Below are 23748 nucleotides of genomic sequence, written 5' to 3' on the forward strand. Positions count from 1 at the left end.
GTCCTGTGTGTCTGGGTGACATTTCAGCCTTAGCGTGAATCACTAAGCAGCTAAGTGCATGTCTTGAGGAGAGAGGCAAGAGAGAAAATGTCTCTTCGTTGGAGAGGAACTATTAAAAAGGCATTTTCCAAGAATTATGGCAGCAATTGTGAAAGGCTAAAAGGTGTGCGAATCACTGATGAAGGGTAGGAACAGACTGGGTGCCATTTTAGAAGAACAAGTAATGAATCTGGATAGGACTCTTTGACCCTCCCATACCCAATTACCTTTTTTGTGCCGCAGAATTTGTCAGTTTTATAGCATCACTGTCATTAAGTGCATTGGTTATTCTTGTTGTTACATTGGGCTGGCATTTGAAGGAATTGTTAGGTGGACACAAAGACCTTGGCACGTGGAACACGCACACTAATTAAACCTCCACAAGACTTGCTACTGGAGATTAGGCAAGGAGGTAGAGGTGGGTGAAAAGGAAGTGCAAAATCTCAGAAAAAGTTCTGAAACTTCTCTTGTTTTAAGTGATAAAGAGCTGGGCTAGGGCTATTTAAATGGACTCATGAATTATAGAATTATAAAAGGACAGAATTGTGTATTTCTTGCAAGCTGCCAAATTGGTGATCTAAGTCAATATATTGCTATATTTCAGTGCAAGTTTTCCCTCAGATCACATTGTGTCTCTCACTTACCAGGGTCTTGTGTAAGCTCTGAGTTACTTAATGTGATGTATTACATCTTACTGGTTACCTTTTCCAATCAGTAAGATCTGCTGGATACTCAAACCCAGCAATGTAACCTAATTACTTCAACTTACATTTAAGTTACATCAAAACACAATATGCAGTTAAATGGTAAATGAATTCCACTGACTGTAATCTGAATTAGTGCCATCATCATCCACAATCATTACCAAAACTATTTCAAGATGTACAAAATTAGCATTGTGACTATAATTTAATTTTTCTTTCTCTTATTTCTCCCTTAAAAATATTTCTTTAAACGTATCTGCAGCCTACAAAGGTATTTTCATTGGATTAAGATCAACTTGCAACCCATGAAGAGATATTTTGGGTAGATACAATTATTATTATGTGACTATTCTAGTCTTGTTTTGATATGTGGTAAAAGTGTGCTGATAGTAGCTAGGAGTGTTGATGTATCCATCATAGTTAATTGGTACACAGTTTAAAATCTATGCCACAAATGACATAAGCCCTACATAAACATGCAATCTAAGCTGCCACAAGAATTGAATGAGAATCCATGAAAGTACTAACTGACTTTTTTAAAATTGTCTTCACGTTCTAATTTGAGTTATGAGTGTGCTATAAGCAAGGAGCCTCCTGAAGGTTTCTTGGTTAAATTGCTAAATTGGTTATCTCCATTTTGTAATCTGTAGTCAGTCAACCGTCCTCCGTGGCTAGTACACAATTTATGTATGTGTTTATATTTCGCTCATAAAGAATAATGAAAATTAATGAAACATGCAGCATATGTATCAATGTCAGCATTCATTAACTGGAATAAATAACAGAGCACTTGGAATACAGTCTCATTAAATAATCAAATATAACTTCATGTTAATTCATGATTTTCCTCTACCAGTGAGGCATCTGTTCTGTTGTTCGGAGCACAATTAGAGAAGAAGAAAACCTAGAAGTTGATGCTTCTAGCGTTCCCCTACCTCTACTCCTGGGTTTTAAGTGTTACTGTAGCCTTGGCTATGTCCAGCAACAAACACTTCATGAACTATTGATACTAACCTTGGTTGCATCCTTCACTTGCTCTACATCTTGTTATCACCATGGAGAGTAAAGAGAACACATTTAAAAACACTAGCTCTCGCAAAACATAGCTGTTGGTACCTGAGAGGTTTATTCTCTGATTTTTTTTTAGCAGATTAGTTAATTTAATTTAAACAAAAGGACAAACTAAACATCTCCAAGCCGCATGCAATAATAATAATGCAATACTTTTATTGATCCATTTCTATTTTGCCTCCAGTTGAAGGACAGTCTCGCTGACCAATAGCTGTCTGCCGTTTTCGTCCCTCATCACACACTAAGTTCCTAAAACAGAGGGAAGAGAGAAGTCTCACTGCTCTGCTCTCTTTTTTAAGCATTATTACTTAATGCCAAAAGACAAATGCTATCTCTGGCAGTGGAGAAACGGAAGAGAGGAAGAGCTATCTGTTTTCCCTGACACTGAGTCCCTTTATCCTCCACCTCCTCTGGCGTTACTAGGAATTACTTATCCTTCCTGGTGATATTCCTGACAACGCAGCACTAAATTCTGCCTCCCTCACACATTTGCCTCCTTGTGTGTGTGTATGTGTGTGTGTGTGTGTGTGTGGAGGATCTGGGGCGCAGGTTTATTTAAGGAAAGGCGTTGGTGGCATTTGTGTCACCTGAGGCCCTTATTCTCCCTGCGAGAGATAGTACCACTAATCACTCTTAGCACTGATACAGTATGCAGATCAGGAGGTGATACAATACTGGTTGTTGTGACAGAGTTTGGTGCTTGTGGATTAAAGGTTCAGGCAATTAACTGCATATGTAGCCCTACGTATTAAATAAAGAAACACAGCTGAAGTAGAGTCTTATTATAGATCCTTCATCTGTCTTTAATCAGTGCTGGCAATATGAGTAACCTGTAAAGCCTCCTCCCTGTTCCTTTCCCTTTGCTTTGCTACACTGCATGTGAAAATAATCATATGAAACATGTTTACCCACATATGAGCCTCTCCTCTGAACTCACCGTAGACGTAGAGTACATATTCGGCACTGCTGGTTCCTAGGTGGTTGCTGGCTTCGCAGCGGTAGGTGCCGTTGTCTGTCTTGTTGAGAGAAGTGAAGGTGAGCTCCCTCCCCTCTACAATCATCCTCTCCATGTCTGGAAGCTCACCGCCATCCTTTGTCCACATCACAGGATCTGGCCTAGGAGGTAAGAGAACGGGTAAGACGATACCAGACTGAGTAGCAACAACTGCTCTTCTAGTGAAAGCAAGGCGTGCTACTTGTACCTGACTGAAGCATTAGATCAACAATTGATATTATTGATGCATATGTGGGGTGACTTACGAGGGGTTTCCTTTGGACACACACTCCAGTTTCAGGTACTGACCCTCTTGAGGGACTGCAAGGGAATGGATGATCTCTACACGAGGGGCATCTAGGAAAGACAGTCGTGATTTAAAAGTATTGCATGCTAACATATGTCCATGCGCACATTCAATGTGTGTGTGTGCGCACATGTCTATGTGTGCATACTCACAGTGGACCTCCAGTACTTCGGTGGCTTGCTGTGGTGTCTGTTCGAGTGCCACATGGTCCACTTTGCAGGTGTAGGCCACTCCATCATCATTCCTGTCCACGTGCAGCTGCAGAGAGCTCCGTACTGTAAATGTCCTCCCACTTGCATTCACCTCCTTGGCACCTTGGGAGAGAGTTGCATGCTGTCACTGATGCAACACATTCATCCTGTAGGCTGTGATGGCCACACTTGACCCTGATGGCTCTGTGTTCAACATCAGGTTTACTCCTGCTTTACAGCCAGAGGAAGACTTCATAGGAGTCACTGATTAGCAATCAACAACATGTTGATTGTTGCAACATGTTGCAACATGCACCCAAGCGCAATATTCAAAGTATTATTATATATTCAATACACAACAATTCTGCAAAACACCACGGTGGGCTATTGAATATTTGACACGTGACACAAGTAGGTATTTCTCAACTGGAGAAGAGATTACAGCCCTTTATGCATGATTGAAGTGAGTCTAACTACGCTATCTTTAAATATTCCACCTGTTAACACCAAAGTGCTATAGTAGCACAGTGTTGTTGTAACTAAGAGAATCGCTGAACAAAATATTTAATTTGTGCGTTGACTTGGCCCCTGTAGACAGAAAATCATCCAGCCTCAAGTTGGTTGATGCTTGTTTGACTTGTACCATACTGCCTGGTGTACGAGCGCAAATTGTATTTCCCTCATGCAGGGCTGTTGGGGCTCTGCGCCGCTTAACAGTGCATACCGTAATTCCCTGTGCATGTGCATGGCAAAAAGTGTTACACACGAACAAACAAACAAACAAAAAAACAAACAAATGCATGAATGAACGCCCACACAAAGCCCGGCTCTTAATAAGTGTCAAGACATAACAGCTCTATTTAGGGGTGAACTGACTCCTTAAGAATTCTTGCCCTAACTCTAATACTGCATGGGGAAGAGAGACTGTTCACACACACACACACACACACACGCACACGCACACGCACACACACACACACACACACACACAAACAGTTCTTAAACAGTTCATACTCACTGCTCTCAAATCGTTTTTTTTTCTTTTTTATTCTCCTGGTCTAATTAATAGAGTTAATTAATTAACTGGAGTTCAGGAGCAGGACAACACTGGAATGCGTCCCTCTCTCCCACTCTCTAAAGGAATCTAGCGTTGTTCATTAACATTCCTCCAAGACACCTACGCTCAATTTCAATGATCATTAAACTAGCAGTATAAAAGCCCTTACCGAGAAACATGTCTCCAGTTCATTTGCAATCACATACAGCTATGCATCGCACAAAAAGTTGAGAATTTGAAATTGCAGCCACCTGATGGGGATATTTTTCTGGAGACAAATGCTCTCCAAATGACTCTGTTTCACCCCTAATTTATGCTTCATCAGATTCACTCAGTCTGTGTACCTCAGCATGCATCTTCATCACATATCTCTTAGATGCTGCTTTGGCATTTCGGTCCACTGACAATTCTGGTCAGGGCCATAATCAAACCCAGCCACCTCACTGCAAAGCTGGGGCTCCTTCAAGGTGATGTCCATCTTTACACCTTAGGCCTTTTCAACTACCAGTGACCCAAAAGACCATCTATGCGTGTGGCTGCCTGAATCCACTGTGCCCACACACTGTCCAAATCCCACAACACACTCTCATGCCAGATTTCTACCTCTCCCCCTCATCCTCCTACTACCTGACAACCAGCAGCCTCATCGGGACAAAAGGATTACCATGGCCAAGCATCTTGTTCTGTGGCAATCAGATGTTTGGCAGTAACTTCAGTCAGCCTGGTTGCAAAGCATCATCATGCACAGTCCTCTACATCTGCACAATCTGCTCTCTGAGCTTTGCCTGCAACACCTGTGCTGTAAACCCAACCAAACAGCTGACTGCTGGTCCACCTCTCTGTCTCCATCAACACCCCTAAGCCTTGCCAAGGCATCAGAAAACTCCCCCAACACAGCTTTCTCCCATTATCTAGATGATGACCTGAATTTTGGTTAACATCCCGATCCAATCATTCCCCTTTCAGCTTCCTATGTCTCCACAAGCCTGATGTCTGCTTTAGATGAGCCCAAAGATGTTTGATCTCTCTTTGACGAAGGATTAAAAAAAGTTTCATGACCAGCCCTTTTGATCATCTACCTTTTCCCATCCAACACATTAGCTCCCTTGAAATTGTGCCCTTGGACTAATCTTATCGACTGCTCACAAACCCTCAGCTCTCCACATCAACCGTGAGTGGCAGTGTGGCCCGCTGGTTAGAGAGGCCCTCGTTTTTCACCACCTCAGCTCAGAAGACATCAAGATCCTCGACCAAGACATATTACCTATGAAGTACAGTAAAAACAATCAACTTGGCAAAACCAAGCCTGTCCACCTCTTTCATCTTGGGGTAAAAAATCTGTTGCAACCTTGCAGCTCCATCAAGATGCATTAATCAAAAAGAACCAGAAGAATGAAAAAAGTAGCTGAATTATTTTCATTCTTCTACCTCTTCCATCTCCCATCTGCACTTAGCCTTGAACCCCTCAATCAGGGTTTGGTTTTATAGCTTCACAACATGGGCCCCATTTCCACCTGAAATGAGTCTTGACCCTATTAGGCTTTAAATTTCTGGGCCACTCCCTCTGCATCGGCACAGCATCCGCAAATTCAAATTTAGGTGTCCCAGACCAAAACCCACTGCTGCTACATTCGCTCCAACGTTCGCACCCATCAGTTTGCCCACAACTTCATTGCCAGCAGGGTTAGGGTTAGTATTAGTGTGCTCTTATTCTGTATGACTTTCACTCAACCACGCCAGTCTTTCGGAGTTGATTGTTCTGCCCACATTGTGCCAGCAGCCAATCTTTTAAACGATATCAAGCCCACACATTCACAGTCGTCCCTGGGTTGTACTTCAAAAATATATTCAGTTGTCCTGCTTTGTGAAATTGTATTTTGGCCCAACATGTCTCTCTCTTGTTCTGTATTCTCATCATAGCAAACTTAAGAGAGCATCAGTGTATGTACAGTCTCTCTCGCGCTGGTCGCCTTTGTTTGTATCTCCTGAAGAGATTGTTTACGCTCCATATCCTCCTCTCCTCTGCTCTCATCTGCTCCACTTTCTACGCATCCCACCCCACAATCTCCTCTCTCTCTCTCCACTCTGCCAATCATCCATTCTGCTCAGTCACTTCCCCCAAGTGAGGCGATGAGCCCGCCTCCCCTAGAGATGAATGATTGACAGGTCTGCAGTGTTAGCAACGGCCAAACAGACAACAGGAGAAAGGGAAAATGGCTGGATTTCCTCACAAAGAAAAGAACTGTAGAAGACATAACAAAGAGAAAAAGAGGGGAGGATTGGAGAGAAGCCATGCCACTCTCTCTTCCTCAACAGTTGAGAAAGATCAGTTCAGACCAGCTGGATTCGCAAAACTTGACAAGAGGAGGGCAGAGGAACGCAAGGGGATAAGTACACAAGAGGCCATCATATTTCTAATACCATGGCTTGCTTTTGCAGTTGGAAACATTCTCCTATCAGTTATGCCAAGTCCTCATGGTCCCCCCCCCCTCTCCATTGTTCAACTTATCTCTTTTCTCTACTCCTTACTCTCCTTCTCTTCAATAATCCTCTTCCCTCTCTGCAGTGGTGTCATCTCTAGCAGCGCTGGAAGGCTAAGTCCATAGATATGCTGGTTTCAAGATCTGTATACAGAACACACTGGGGACAGCAGTCTGATCCCAATACGTCCTACATCTCCAGATTTTCATCCTCACCCCATCCTGTTCCTTCTTTTTGTCTGTTTCCTCTCTTCTCTAATATTTGTATCTCAGGGTTAGGGTTAGTGCCACTAATGTCAGTTCAACTGACATTGTGTAAATGAAAAAGTTGAAAACTCACATTTGCCTGTAATAAATACCTTGTTTTATGACATGCAGTTTCTTTGGTAGAGCCAAAAGCACTTTGCTTGAAGTAGATCTAGTGTCCTCATCTTACAACCTTGCATCACATTGCCCTTGCTTCAACTCGATTGTAGATTTAAACACTGCCTTATCTAGAAGATATAGTGATCTGAGCTTTCCTTCCAAATCAACACTTTTTTAATTAAGCGATCAAACTTGGAGCCAAAAAGACTGTTAAATCAGATCTTTCACCAAACGGCCGTTAATAATGTCTCGTTCATATTTTTTGCCTCAGCACTATTCTCAAGAAATGAGTGTTTTAGTGTTTTATTTCAAAAATGTGTTGATTCAACATAATCACTTTTTGTGATTGCCATAGGATTTACATTACTGCTGCTGATACATACAGTATAATTAATCCATGTATTTACAACATCTGTGTGTGTGTGTGTGTGAGAGAGAGTGCGAGAGAGAGAGAGAGAGAGAGAGAGAGAGAGAGAGACAGAGAGCAAAATGGAAAACATATGAGAAAGTTTCTGAGCACAAATCTTTAGCGGATACTAAAATGTTTCCAAGATTTTGTCTGAATGGGCTCAATTAATCCCCCTTGTGTGAGTTTTTGACTGTGCTCATATGTTATGCTGTTCAAGACCAGAATTCAAGGTCTACCTCAATAGATGTGATTGGCACTCAGGGGTGCTCCTGTAGCAGCTACAGGGCCCAGTGTACTTTACCCCCCATGGAAAACCTTTACTGTTTATTGTTGTAAATTAACTTTCAGCAAAAATCAAGATTATTTAGTTTCATGGTATTTCTACCTCAGAAGTTCTGTACTCTAAATGCTTTCTCAACAAAAACAGTACTGGTCTGATTAGATGATGAACTCACTCTAAATATAGTGCCCAGATTCAACTGTGTGTCATAAGTGTCTAAGTCTTTCAGACCACTTATTACTATTTGAATGCACTCTGATTGCCTTTGTGTGAGTCAGGGTAAGAGCTCTACAAAAATTGACTTTCCAGCACAAAGTTTGAGTTCATCAATACAGTATCATCATCTGTGCCAAAGTCTGCTAAGACCCTCTTAGAGAATATAATAACCGTTGTCTACCAGCAACTAATGTCATTGTTAAAGTATGTCAATCTGTATGCACTCTACATGCTCCTGCATGATTGTGCGTGTGTGCATGAATGTGTGTGTGTGTGTGTGTGTGTGTGTGTGCATGTGCGTGAATGTGTGTGGAGAGAGGTTTAATTGGTCCACAAATATCCTATCACATTTTAAGCACAACTGAGATGAGCAGCTGACATCTTAGCTGTCATTAGAGCTCAGGCTTGTCAATCAAAATGAGTCAACCTGCCAGTCTCGTATACACAGTATGCCTGTACATATGTGCGTCATTACACAAACCTATTCTTAGTTCATCACACCTGATCACAGCACAATAAAAACTATTCATTGTGCACTATTAATAGAAATGTTTTTTCACAATACATGTATTGTTACAACAACTGTTCAAAACAACTATATTTGAGCAAATGTCTTTGTAATTTGACATCAGTGAACAGCCCATTTTTTAACCTCAATGTCTTCTTCTGTGGCTGGTGGATGTAGACATAATGCAGCGTTTTAATTTTGATTTGTCATTTCCTTTGAATGAAGATTTCCCACCTGTGCCAACATCGGACACCAAAATTTCCTTACTTTCCCTATTTAATTCGGGCAAGTAAGGCAAATCTTTGGCGTCTCAATTAGGGAGGAAGACCCTTCTCTGTTGCAGCCGTACTTTGTTATTTAGGATAATGGGATGGGTGTATTTTTACATAAAAACCATGCCTAGCAGAGTAAAATAAAACAATGAATAAAACAGTGTTCTAAGGTGCAAATGTGCATATAATACCCAAGATCCTGCTTAAATGCATGTTAATTACAAACTTTTCAAAAGTCACTATACAAAAAAATGTTTGCCGTGTGGATTTCAAACTGGTAATGTTTCTTTCTGATAGGAATAAAAAAGGATCCCCTCTATGGGCAGAAATATGTGTCACTAGAAACTGAAATTGAATTATTTATATTTGAAGAGCAATGGAATACAGATTCACAGAACTCCTTTTCACATTTTTGGCCCAAAAATTCCAGATCCCTTCAGTTCTCTGGACATGATACTCAGTGCTGAACGCCATCAGTTGAAAGAAACGTTCTTCAACGTGTATCAAGTCCATGGATCAATGGGAGTGAAGGAAATGGTCAAAAACATACAGTAGGTGCTGATTGGCCGAAAACGAGTTCTGTGAATCTGCACTCGATTGCTCTTCCTCAGCGACCAGGATGTGTCTCAGTAAACTGAAATTGAATTGCAAGAACTGAATTTGAATTACGAGAACTGAATTTGAATTGTGAGAACTAAATACAGTTTCAGAGCAAATTAATTCAATTTCATAATATTACATTGTTTCAAGTTTATTGGAATTCAGTTTCAAACTGATAAATTCAATTTCAAATTATGCTATTCAGATTCAGTTTTTTAATGCAATTATTCAAGTTGAGCAATTAAAAAATCAAATATAAATAATTCAATTTCAGTTTCTAGTGACACATATTTCTGCCCATACCGCTCCCTCCCATTCACTTGTGTTACCTTTTCTTAACCTAAAGCCTGGCAGGACTTGTCTGTCACGCGGTCTCACTGTTGTGATCTGTGGGTGGGGACTCAGCGCTCAGCATCCTCGGTGTGAGCCAAGATAGAGCCTTAGAGGATTAGAAATGGAAATGACAGGCGTAAAGATGTGGGGATCTGACCCTTTTATGTCATTTCACGTGGAGAGACGGACAACCCACGAAAGGAGGAAGGAGGGTGAGACGGAGAGACAGAGGAGGACTGCTGGGTTGGAGGAGACATCAACGACAACGGCTACAGAGCTGACTAAACCTGGCAGCAGTGTTCTGAGGGCTGACTCAACATTACCATCTCTCTTTCTCTCTCTCTCACTCTCTCTCTCTCTCCCCCTCTCTGAATCGCATCCCATGTAAGATTTAAAACAATTTTTGCATGGAAGAACAATGGAAAATTGCCTGTGGGTGGGCGTGAAGCTCATTAAAAACATTTAATAGTGGAAAATACTCATTAGAATAAAATAAGATGCACAATACAAATAGCATCAAAATATATCATGTCTAAAGTGCTGTGTGCTAGATAAATGCTGCTTCCCTTTGCCCATCAGTGGAGCTGCATAGCAATAGGTACGACAACACTTTTAAAACACTCTGGATCTAATGCACAGAAGGCTTCGGCTCCAGTGAGGTGTGGAGGTGATGCGTTGTGTCCTCCACCATCTTCTCACTTATTCTGCCTACTGCTTTTGTGCGCTGTTGAGGGAGCTGGACTTGTTGGCAGCCTGTAAGCATCCTCCCTCCTGACCTGTCTTAGCAGTTCTGCTCTGCTCTTAACTGACGGGTGACTACAACCAGGAAACGGTGTTAAATGTTAGGAGACTTTCTATCAGCGCCCGGCAGACCCTTATCAGAATGTCCTTTCTGCCATGGAAATCCCTGAGCAGTTGCAGCTAAGGAGTCTCCGTTGTGCCTCGATGTAGACAGTTTCCACTTGCCCTCAAAAGGAGAGGGTCTGGTCAATCTCAACGCCCCGGCATTTGAAACCGGACATGCGCTCCACCTCCTGGATATTGATCTTAATGGGCGTGGGCAGTGGGCGGAGCGATCTGTTTCCGTCGCTGCCAAAGCGCATCTCCTTGGTTTCTGCCACAGTGAGTCTGCTTGAATCGAACAAGTCTGTTAACCTTGCGACCACGCTCCTTCCACGCTGCGAGAGACTGAGGATCAGTGAGATGCACATAGGCATACTTAATCACGGTGACATAACTGTTATGAAAGAAAGGAAAGGTGGTGGGCTGTCTACAGGAGCGTGTTTAATAAAAGATGCATTTTCCTTTGCTGTGCAGAGAGCTTTTCTGCTTCTCATGCTGGCACTTTCTTGGTTGGGGCGTTAGTTAGACAGTTGGTGAGCTTGACTAGCAGCGCAGAAGCTTCAAAGTGTGATACCACAAAGAGAAGAGAGCCAGAGAGTTTTACCTCATCCAAACTGAGTGCCTTGATGTTAATTAATATACCAATAGATCTAATAATCCTAGAAGCAAAATTTGTTTACTGGTGATTGCTACAGATCTGATTTCAGACAGCGGCTGTGTGTGTGTGTGTGTGTGTGTGTGTGTGGGTGTGTGTGTGTGTGTGTGTGTTTGTGTGTGTGTTCACACGCACATGCGAGATAGAGAGCGAATATGTGTTTTTGTGTGTGTGAGTTAGGCATCTTTTATTCATACCAGCACTGTGACTTGCAGGAGCCATCTTGAAATTACATCTTTAATGACCATTGATCCACTCCACCCTTGGGAGCTGGATAATATAAATGTGGTCCCAATGCAGACTTTTAAAGCAGTGTGCAAGGTTGTCTAACAGCGTTCAAACGACTGCAAATGTATGAACTAGAAAACTTTTTTTTTTTTAATTCCTGAACTAAATTCTTACTCCGCTGTTCACAATGGCACTAGAAGCCTCGTCAACCTCAACATCATCCTCTTTGAAATAAGCTCCAGGAACTATTTTGCCTCTTCAGCTCCCACAAAAGCTCCTTCCAGAGCCAACCTTGGAATAATGATGGTCACCTTCTTCTGTTCTCAGTCGTCGTAGTCAAGGACAATCACCCATAACCGAAGAAATAGCCTGCGCTTTTTCAAAAGGTTCTCCAGTCACCGTTCAACTCTTCAATGAACTAGCAGACTTGAGTGATAGCATATTGAAAAGTCAGCAGACAACCTCCTAAAATAGTGCAGGGTATGTCTTCAGTAATGGTTCCTTGTCCTTGACTAACAAGATTGACAATAGAATAGGGGTGTGACCCCTGAGAGAATTTGAATCAAATCCATTTTTTTTGTTTTTTTTTTCCCTTAAGCCCCCTTGGAATAGAGCTATCGAGTAATATGATGAAGCAATAACCTCCACAGTTTAGGTCAGAGAGGATGATAATACTAGTCCGATAGCGAACAGCCCCCCACCCTTATTTGAAATAAATATTAATTTCATCTCTGCCTTGGCTGGTCTCCACACAGCTCCCTCTGGTTCAGTGGTGTGTAAACAAGTGCTACATGTGGTGATATTGGCAGAGGTCTCCCTGGGTTACTGTGTGTAACTGAGATAGAAATATATCATTACTGGGTGGGGACTGAGGGGATCTGAGGGACAAAGAGACTGAGAAATAAGAATATTGGATTCCCTTCCACACACACACACACACACAAGCGTATGTCCTTACATGCAGGCTGTCTGCTCCATCTGTCTGTTTTCCTCACACAGATGCACAGACACGTAGACAGACAGACAGAAACAGACACACACACACTTAGCATAGGGTGTCCGTTAACTGCATGTGGATGGGTGATGGACTGCTCCAGCGGCTCTGCTGGTAATATAATCTTCTCTATTCCCCCAGATCCCACACCAATATGTCACAATTGTCATTTATTCCCAGCATGGAAGCCCACAATCAGATGGCTTTTCACATCGCACACATCCTGATCCTGTCAGGATGATGAACAGTTGAAGTGCACTCGCATGCACCTACACGTATGAATACATTGCACATTAACACTTGTTTGCATGCTGTGCGCATTCTTTTCATGTTTTTTTTATTTATTTATTTTTTTCCTTTTTTTGAATGGTGTGAACCGGTAGAGAACCAGAACAGACAGAAGAAGAAGAAAATAGATTTGAGTGTCTTGCTGAGTGGGGTCTAGTGAAGCCAGTAGGAAATCTGGAAATAATTGATGTCATGTTCTTCTGCGAATGTTTTTTCCATTTAAATGCAAGGAAGCACACACACACACACACACACACACACACACACACTTCCTCGTGGTCCTACTTTAGTAGGACCACATAGTCTATGTCCAGATAATGCTTCACACCTTCTCATAACCACAAGAAAGTTAACCAATTAGTAGAAGAAAAATGTTCATGGTGTGACAAAGAAGCACTAAATGTGTACATGCCAATCATCTACCTCATCTACCAACACACTGCACCCCGAGCTGCATGTCCTCAAAATGTCTCGAACACGCATCACACTTATTGGCCAAAGAATTGCTAATTAAACACAGACATCTGGTTGTAAGGACAGACAAGATGTAATAAAAGCCCAGAATATAATTAACTATGTTGACAAGGGCAGCCACTGAGGGAAAAAAGCATAGCAAAAAAGCATTTTGATTAGAGGTTGAATTTAACTATTTCTAGATCCTGTTTGAGTAGAGAAGCTAAGCGTGACATTCAGAGGTATTAAAATGAGATTGTGAATTTGTCTTTGCTCAGTCCAGGGCAAAGACAAGCCTGTGAAACCTGTGGAAACCTGATGACATTGATTCAGTATCATCCCCAAACTACTACTCAACTAACACTTAAACAGAAAGTTACAATGATATCTGCTTAAAACTGTTAGAACTGTGAGGAAAGCTAGCATTGATTTGTGTTTATCTGCTTGCTCATCTGGACCCTGGGAAACCCTAATGCTAGATAGCAGGCTGAGCTGTCTGGGCTTAAGCCGGGGTAGAAAGGGTAGAAGGCTAGGCAGCGGCAGAGCTTTTCAGGGAATTCAGTGAAGGCCGAAAATCACCTCTGATAGAAATTCTTGACAAGTTCAACAGCAGATCTTAAAAGAATCTAATAATCTGACATTTGTATAAAGTATCAAAGCTCGCCGCATTCAGTTCTGGGACAATATTGCAAAAAATACTTTTAGAGAGAGAAGAACGACTACAAAACATCATTTTCTGTCTGAGAATTATTTCCTGATTTTATTCTGGCCTCTTCAGCGATTTAAGGTGCTTAATGTCTTGCGTTTGTGATTGATTTCAGCAATTTCAGCACCGGCTGACTGGTTTTTCTGTTGTAATCTTTATGCAATACCGAATAAGTTTATACACAGGGAGGATCAGACCCAGAACGCACCTCTCTAAATGTCCTTCCTGGGTAAGAAATTGAACATTGGCACCGTGATTAACTGATTCAATGTGTAAAAGGCCCAAATTAAAACTACACGTGTGCCAAGTTGAAGAGAGAATTATAGCATCTGACCTTAATGAGAAATCATTTCCACTAGAGACCACCATCACTTCAAACCACCAAGGATATCTTCTGCTACCTGTTAACTTTCTCTGGTAAATTAGAAGAGCATTATGTCCGGGCTACATTACCATTTGCCTTCCAGGTACCTCTTCTCTCAGTAGTGGGCCACTGGGAGAAACAATAATCAGCCATGGAGACACAATAAGCCTGCGAGGAAAATACTCGCTCTGCTAATTGGTACATATTCTATTTCTATAAGCTTCATTTTCATCAGAAGGAGTTTCAGGGAACAGGGCTGAAACACTGCCGCAGAGTTGGGGAGTAACAAATTAAATCGGCCACTATAGTACATTACATTAACACAGTAATTAGATTACAAATACTTCCAAAATAATATGTATTACTTGTGGGTTTACTCAGAAATATGGCATTTTGATTGTGAGCGCATGGTTGCAAACATTATTTTATACTGTACATCTTACACTAATGCCTGATAACAGATACAGATAATAAGTAATGCATAATATCTGAAGAGGTGTAGGTTAACGATTTAAATGGATGATGTGGGAGCCAAGAGCCACCTGTGAAGTGAAGTTAGTCAGTGTTGGTGAACATAAGGCTGGCTGCATAAGGTCGTTATTATTGCTATTGCTATTATTAGCTCACTGGCTCACCACTTATTGAGGTTAGAATAAAGTAAAAATCGTTAACACGGTTTGTCCAAGTTTAGTAACATTTTTATAGCAAAAGAATCTCATAAAATGGGACTAAATGTGTTGCAGGTTGCAGTCAGAGCTTCAAGTGTTACCAGGGGAGAAAAGAAACCGACAGCTAAAAGTTTTAATTTGCAAAACTAATAGGCCAAGACCATGCATGTTTTTGCTGAAATTATTTTTGTCGTTGTATAAGCAGGAAAATGAACTCAGGTTTGTGCACTGTGCATCCCAAATGCCCCTCATAAAGGGAACTATACTACATTCAAATTGGGCATTTAGGATGCAAAACACCTGGCCACTTATTATTCTCATTACTGAGTTTAAGTGATCTGTTGGATTATACAAAGATCATGACAGCGCCTTCACAGCACTGCATTGTGTTTTGGCAGTTTTTCAAAAAAATATCAACCTCTAATTCTCTATTCTATCTCTTTGTTTACAGTTGCAGTCATTTAAATTGGAAGCGGGTGATTTGCATTTTGTTACATCATGCCTTAATCTGCCTCAAGAAACACCATAGAGACCTTTGAAATAGTTGTGCAACTGTTGTGATGATCACATCCCAACATCTGATGGGACACAATCTGTCCTACTGGGTTCCACATTTTATTTGATACAGTACTGCATCTGTTCCTCTCTTTCTCAAAAACCGTTCCAACTCCATCACTCCATTTGCTCCTAGCCTTCTTTTCCTCCATGTCCCTCTTCTCTCTCTGCATCTCTCTCTCTCTCTTCCTTTGAAGCAATTACAAAGTGGATGGTTCATCAAGTAGAGGAGAGCGGAGCAGAGCAGAACAGAAGCAGAGTGGAAATGAGGTGTGTAGTCCAGTCAGTGTGATTTAGAGCAGCCCTCTGATAACAAGGGAGGTTAATGTATCGGTCTCAGGCCAGAGGACACATGCTGAATCTGCTCTACTAGAAACAAGTTGTTTGGAATAAAACTCACAAAATACACTGTTTGGACATCTGCTGCAGCAGGTTTCACGGTGTCAGTTTTATGAATACGAGTTCATTCAGCTCATAAAGGCAATTTTAAAAAAAAAGTATTTTCTGAAGCATTATGCTCCCCATGTACTTGTCATTTACATAGCGAATCATATCATATCATTCAGTGCTGAGCCACGTTGAAATGTCAGTGTCAATGTTTGACTACACAGTGAAGACGGGGCTGATTCTGGGAAGATACGATTTAAAGTTGTGGGCCTAACTATCCGCCATTTGAAAATGTAAACTGTAACTACTGTAACGACAACGTGATTGATAGCATAGAATGACACAAAATTATGATACTTTTTAAAGGATATTAGGTAACCAAAGTGCTTGGTTGACAAAATGCTAAAAGATCATATGGATTGGGTCCAATATATTTTTGAAATATTGAATGAGCAACATCAAATAATGTTGTTTTTTTTCTTCTTTCCCAAAATACATATACAGTTTTAGAATATAAGGCTTCAATTCAACAAAACATGAGTGATGGAAGGTACCCGCTTGAAAATGCCAAGGCCAAACCAGCACTCAGCCCTTTCCTCTAAAATCAAAGCACGGTTTCTAAGTAAGCATTCACCCAAGATTATGGCATAAGGGATAATTACATCTGATCCTGTGTAATGATAATTGTTTCCTAAAAAGCTGTGCTATTCACCATAAATGAGTCGCTCTGACAAAACCTTTGACATACAATTACTATGACGACATAATAACACTCCACACTATATTTCATATTCAGTGTGGAGGCGCAGTGCATCAGACTCCAGCCACAATGTTCTGTATCATAGGAATAAGGTGTAGACACAGATGCTACGTACCTTTGACCTCCTTTTCATTCCTGAACCAGCGCAGGTCTGCGGCGGGCTTGCTGCCCTGGGTGATGCAGGTCAGAGTGATCTGGTCTCCCTCCAGGGCGGGCTTTGTCAGGCCGTCGATCTCCGGCTTCTCTGGCACTCCTAGAGGATGGGAGGGAAATATTACAATGCATAATATACACATACTAATAATGCGATACCTTATTGGTCCCCATGGGGAAATTTTCTTTTCTCCTGAGCTCCCTGAGGTCAGAGGTCAGGGTCAGCTACAGTGCTGAACCCCTGGAGCTGGTAAGGGTTCAGAGTCTTGCTCAAGGACACCTCAGCAGGGTGGACATGGAGGCTTGAGTATGAGTCATTCAGTTGAAGGGCAGGCTACTAACCACTCGGCCATCCTGCCACCCCCTTCTTTAAGCATAAGATAATAGTGGTTCTCTTTCTTTTTGTGATGACTAGGCTGTGTTCACACAAAGCGTTTTTGATGTGGAAAAAGCGCTGCCTGGAGCGCTTTTTGTGAGGAGAAATAAGAAGCGGATCACGCAACGTCACCACCAACGTCATCGTGATTGGTCGGCTGGGAAAAAGCGGTTCACGTCACGTTTCACGTTCACGTGAAAAGTTGAACATTTCTCAACTTTTGAAAGCGCTGCGCACTTTTCGGGATCGGCCGCCTTTTGTGCGCCTTGCGGCCGCTTACTTTTAATGAGAAAAGGGCGCTGGCAGCTGGGGAAAGGGCGCTATGTGTGAACGCAGCCTAATAACCTTACCTTAGAACTTATGGAGAGTAGGCTGATTATGTATGTGTGTGTGACTGTCTGTGTAGTGGCATGCGGCAACCTTTTCGATTAGAAATTAATTTGCACTTGAAGACACAATAATCAGAGCTGCTGCTTCACATCACATCATTAGTTGTGCAAAAACTTTTTACAAAATCTCTTTCCCACTAATATTGATAGTGGGAAAGCCTTGGTAGTAAGAGAAGCCTTGGTAAAAAACAACAACAAAAAAACGTTTATTTATTGATATTCAAAATGATGGATGTGTTTCTAGTTGAAATGAAAAAAGATTAGTCCTTTTTGTTGGGTTTACAGTGCATACTAGACAAAGCCTAGACGGCACGCCACTGTGTCTGCGTGCGTGCGTGCGTGTGTGTGTGTGTGTGTGGGCAGGCGGGCAAGCAGGCTTGTTCCTGCATGAGTGTGACCAAAGGGGAGGCCATGAGGTTGTGCAGAAAACGTTAATTATTGGCCTTTCCCATAATGAGTGTTTTAAGTGTGTGGTGTCTGCCCATCCAATGTCAATGAGCAATAAGTCTGCCTGAGGCGGACTGACTGAAAGGTCTATCAGTCAATGGCATTGACTGACTCTGGCCTTGCCTTTCTCACCACCTCCTGCAAGGGTTATTACCAGCATTGAAGATCCTCCTTTTTTGTTTTCAAGCCTGTGTAGGAAAACAATACATAATCCTAGCAGCAAGTACTATCCATACTACCCACACTGTATACTGTATATATGTTAATAGCTGCTGCTTGGTACTGTAGATATATGGAGTGCCAAATAGCTATGTCTATCTCCATCTCACTAAATATTCCACTGTACATGGCAATTTCAGTGTGCCGTGTATGTAGTGAGCGAAATAGGGTCAATGCATCATGTTTGTAAGCTTGTGAAGTGCAAGTGTCACTATATCTAACTAAACATAAGTACTGTAGTGTGTGCATACGCGTGTGAATGAGCAAGTGTGACATGACTCAGAAAAGCGTTTAATGGTTTTTCTCCCAGATTGAATGAGAGCAGATCAAATACAATATTCCTCTTATACAATCACGTTCCCCTTGGGTGGCTAGAGGCTGCAAAGCTTTAATCCTGCTGCCTGTTTGTGTGTGTGTGTGTGTGTGTGTGTGTAAGTGAATGTGTGTGTGTGTGCATGTTTGTGTGCTTATTTGTGCATCATGGACTTGTCTGTGCAGTTGTGTGTTTGCCTGTGAAACGAGTGTGTTTAAGCACAACCAGTGGCATTTGCAAGACATCAGGAAACAGAAATGAGAGCTCAATTTCTGATAAGAAAAGAAAACTGTATTTCTTTGTGATCATACTGCTTTATTCTAATCCAATCTAATCTAATCCACTTTTTAAATATACCTTTTCCAAAAGGGTGTTTTGGGAATACCACTTTATAACAAACACATTTGTTATTTTCTCTTTCTGTGTCACTTCAGTGAGTGGCTTCACAAAAAGCAGGTTCTGGACCAGACTGTGGACCAGGGCAACATATGAAACCTACCATCAGTGACTGATGTCCACTGTTCATCATAATGCTTAAGCATACCAGACATTTCTAATAAAATTTATATTAGTATCTGAAAAAAACAATGACACTTGCATTTGCAAAAAAACGAAATTGCATAATGATACCTTTTAAAGATATATATTTTTTTCTATAATAGATAAGTGCCACGTCTACTTACATAGCTAAGTATTCAGAAAAGATTTTTGGTTCCACAAAGTGAAGTGGATTTCATTGCATTTAGCATTCAATTTAGCAGTTTGGCATTTTGTCCAATTCATTTTCTATTGACTTTTTCTTGTGCTTTCTCCCAGGACTCCCTGTCCTGAAAGAGTGGCAGAAAAACCAGGCCATTCCCCAGCCATTGTACGTGTTTATTAAATCTTCCTCTCTGTTTCTTGGCTTGCACCATTAACTATTGTTCAGTATTGTAAAATTATTTTCTCCATATCCTTATTGAGCAGTAATCTTTAATGCTTCTAATGCTTGAAATACTTGTTAACACAGAGAGCCAGCTAATGGTCCTGGAGAGCCTAGCACATCCATTAACATTAGTGAAAACTAATTGGTGAGATAATAAGCCCAGCGGCAGGAAATGAGACAATATTTGTGTGAGGTGATGATCAGAACACAAACATCGCTGAGGAGAGGGAGGGGCCTAAGAGTATGTTTTTATTTGCCTGTGTGCATGCAGGCATAACCAAAAGGCCAGCGGGTTTTAACCACGGCCAGTCTGTGAATGTGTGTGTATGTGGTGTCTTAAAGGAAAACTCCACCCTAAAACACTGTTATATGCTGTTAAAAAACAACATATAATTTATTCTTATTCCCATGTGTAACTTGCCAAAGGTAGATGATGTGACTTTTTTTAGCTATCTAAAACATCTAACCCTAACCCTAACCCAGAATCAAAGAGCAGGAGCTTTGTTCTAGATTCACCATTTTACACCGACATTCAACAATCATACAGCAAGAAATCCATTGCAGAAGAGGCAGAGAGATTTCCCCACCAAAAGTATAGCCTAAATAGACCAGAATGCAATGCAGCCACAAGACAAGCAGTTTTGAGCGAGGGGCGCGACTCATGCTTTTTCTCGATAGGAAAAACTCTCACTGTCTTGCTCTTGCAACACTGTCGCTACTGCTCTCTCCGCCTTCATGTGCGATCCACAGCTGAAAGCAACAAGTTCACACCTGTTGTCTGGGTGTTGTTGAAAGTCTCTCAGAAATGTAGGAAAGCACCAACTGAAGTAGAGGTAGACGAGACTGGTTGAGGGAAAGTGTATACACCAAAAAACATGAATATCTGAGGGTGGATTTTCCCCTTAAAGCAATATTCCACTTAGTTTTAACATGGGGGTTATTTGGCACTTAAGAGATAGAGACAGAGATAGTTCCTGCCAGGGAGGCCGGATCTACTTTTATTTTTAAATACAAATTTTTGTGTAAACCAAGAATAGAAATGCAAAATGACTTAAAAGCAGCATCTGTTGTTGAATCTGTTCATGAACGTGTTAAATGTCAGTTTTCAGGCTATTTTCGTGGCCTCACTCAAACGCTACAAACTCATCCCAGCTGCATCCGATCTTGGTGAGTAGTTTATATTCTGGTTTTCATGGTGCTCAAGTGCCAAATAACCCCTCCCCATGTTAAAACCAAGTGGAATATTGCTTTAAGTGGGTATGGGATGTTTGTGCAGCTCCTGTACTTACCTAGAACAGTCAGGTAGGCTTTAGCTGTTCTGACAGGCATAGTGAAGAGCGAACAGGTGTACATGCCTTCATCCGTCAGCGTGACGTCACTGATGCTGATGGTCAGCTCCGACCACGACGCATGCACCAGCTCAATCCTGTTGTCCCTTAAGGCTAATCAGAGAGAGGGAGAGAGAGAGGGAGAGAGAGAGAGAGAGAGAGAGAGAGTGAGAGAGAGTTAGTGACGAGGGCTTATATTAGGAGGCATCATTCAAACACTTATTCCTCTACTCTCATACTCTAGATATAGTCCGCTCTACTGTAAACCCTCTCAGCCATTTTAGATATATGAAAATGTAATCTCCCAAAAGGCATGATAGGAATGAAAATCAATAGCACAATAACAGGCTGAGAGAGAGAGCCCTAATGAGAATTTGGCAAGACGTGAGAGTTGAAATGGATTTGTAGAAATTGGAAGGCCAGCTGAAAGACACTCCATGGTCTTGAAACTAGACTGTGTATTTCGACTTCTTCATGGCTGTGATACAGTAGGAATACGCACACACACACACTCACTCACACACACACACACACACACACACACACACACTGATTTCAGCTTGTGGTGATGACTTGAAAATGACATGTTCATGCCTGGCGTCTGGATTATGCTATATGAAAAAAACAAGAAAATCACACAAAGAATTGGCTGCAACATGAAAAAGGCCCGTGTGGATTTTACCGTTGAGCACGCTAAATATTTTATTCATTCTGTCTCTGTGGCCTCGGCTTCTCTTGAGATTTATTCAAGTCTTCCTTTCGCAAGTGCGACGCCCTTCTACAAACTTTATTCAATAAGAGCAGCCAAGGCTACTTAGCTTAGCCTTTCACTCTCCATCAAAGTGGCTCGGAGCACAACCCGTTCAAGTGTGTGTGTGATTGTATATGTGTGGAGAGGACGAGACGAGAAAGAGGCATGGTTGTTTGTGTACAGAATGTGTAGCCACATCGAAGAATATCCTAATCTTATGGTAATTTGTAGGAAATCGTACAAAAAGCACTACACCCTGGTTTTGTAACCCGTCTACAAAGATTTGAAAAGTAAAGGCCATTATGCAGTCTGTTTGTAGAGTAGTTTGAAGACTGGCTGGCTGAAAAGTTAGAAACAATGCTCAAGGTATCCAAAGTATCTGAAAGCCCAGCTTACAGAAACTGCTTGTCGACATCCAGAAGCCTTAAGCCAACCTTAACAACTAATTTTCAGTTTCAGTCACAGTCAGAGTGTCTTGATGGGTTGATCCCCTTATCATAAATATTGTATTCATTCTTTTCTGACAGAAAAGGAAGCATCTATATGGTTTTATGTGAGTTGAATGAGAGATTTTGGCATTTATTCTATTAATATCTTTATTTATTCACCTCTTTACAGTGTTTACTCAGAACTGTGTGCTCTCTTTAAAAAACAGCAAGGGAAAGGCTATTCTATATTGAGTAAACCAAAAGCAAGAAGAGACTAGTCTCTCTTGCTGTTTGTTGTTGTTAAAAAGACTGACTCAATAAACTGATGCAGTGCTGTACAAATGTGTGTCTAACATTGCTTTTTTTTTTAAAGATAAAAACAGGTGGTGAAAACCCTTCCTTATACAGCTCCCCTAAATCTATGCTAATAGATGGTAAGAATAGAACAATAACAAGTACAGTAAGTAACTACAGCTGTAACTAAGTAGGTAAATACTGAATGACCTAAAAACACTTCTGGTATTACAGATCAGTTCAAGTAACTACATTGTAGTTGTCACAGGTTTAGGATGGTAACAGCCTGAGTTTAACAGCTTAATCTCCAGGGAGTTGGGCTGCATTTTCTTCAAAACACCTTCTCAATTACCAAACTATGAAACTGTCTATATGTAAGATGTGACAATTATATCAATAATGACCTTGCCCAAACTCTGACAGACCACATAGTTTTCCAACAGTTTCGTGGGACGTTTTCTTAAATACTGGGAACATTCATACTGGTCTGCTCTAGTTTTCTGCGCTGAGATTCATCTCTGTTGAATGGCTGCCATGTATTTATCTGTATCTGTGTGGTGTAGTTCTCAGAAATACCAGATTTTTACCAGGTACTGTCTAATTTGTTGTTTCTTTTTCAGGTCAATTAAAGCCAACATACACTATGCATGTTCTGCAAAGGTACCAGGTAAAACATTCCAGTTTACTCAGAAAGTAAGCTGGAACTGGACTGTGAAAGGAAGCAGTGTTTGTTCCTATGGTATTACCAGCTTCTATCCTTTAAATCCTACATTTGAAAATTAATACCAAGTAATATCAGAGGTGTTTTTACCTATTTTGTATTTACCTACTTAGTTGCAACTGTAATAACTTGGTTATTTACTGTTCTTACAATGTATTTACCTGGTAAATACCAAGTCCTTTAGGTGGCTGACAAAGGAACATTTACTCAGGTAGCGAGCTACATATTTTTATGGCATGTGTGTGTTTGTGTGTGTGCGCTGTCATGATCACAGCACTGACAAACGTAGAGAAATGTCACTAAGCACACTATCTCATGTCATTTGGTTTGCCATGGGATGGATGGTTTTGCTTGGCTGGCTCCAGGCTAAACAACTACAGTAAATGGCAGAATAGTGCTGCAATCAGTTTGGCTAAACGACAGCTGCTCTCTTGTTTATTATTGTGTTTGTTCTGTCCCTTTCCATTCCTCACAGCACTGGTTATCTCTACATGCTGTATACGCTGGGCCTGAGCAGGCGTGACATGTTGATATGTGCACATGACATATCTTTAGGCTTGGCTGTGGTGTGAGTGCATCCCATTTTGTGTGTGTGTGTGTGTGTGTCTGTGTACACATGGGAAACAATGCAAGACCGCCGTATCAGTTTTACTCTAACGCACTGCCAGTTCGGCTA

At 41.3% G+C, this 23748-nt stretch overlaps 1 protein-coding gene across 1 annotated transcript in view; it reads right to left on the minus strand.

Moving 5' to 3' along the window:
- The window catches only part of cadm2a (cell adhesion molecule 2a), a 225509-nt gene that overhangs the window by 17606 nt on the left and 184155 nt on the right, over positions 1-23748 (minus strand). The window contains exons 3-8 of the mRNA XM_071521951.1: positions 20840-20992; positions 16844-16981; positions 7031-7039; positions 3268-3429; positions 3075-3165; positions 2752-2930 (exon numbers count right to left, since the gene is read on the minus strand). Coding sequence (XP_071378052.1) covers positions 2752-2930; positions 3075-3165; positions 3268-3429; positions 7031-7039; positions 16844-16981; positions 20840-20992 — 732 coding nt within the window. The remainder of the gene's footprint in view (positions 1-2751; positions 2931-3074; positions 3166-3267; positions 3430-7030; positions 7040-16843; positions 16982-20839; positions 20993-23748) is intronic.

The sequence above is a fragment of the Centroberyx affinis genome, unplaced genomic scaffold, assembly GCF_046629955.1.
Source record: "Centroberyx affinis isolate AG114_WGS23_722 - 3 ecotype Tasmania unplaced genomic scaffold, CSIRO-AGI_Caff_v1 ptg000946l_1, whole genome shotgun sequence".
NCBI classification, from domain to species: Eukaryota; Metazoa; Chordata; class Actinopteri; order Beryciformes; family Berycidae; genus Centroberyx; species Centroberyx affinis.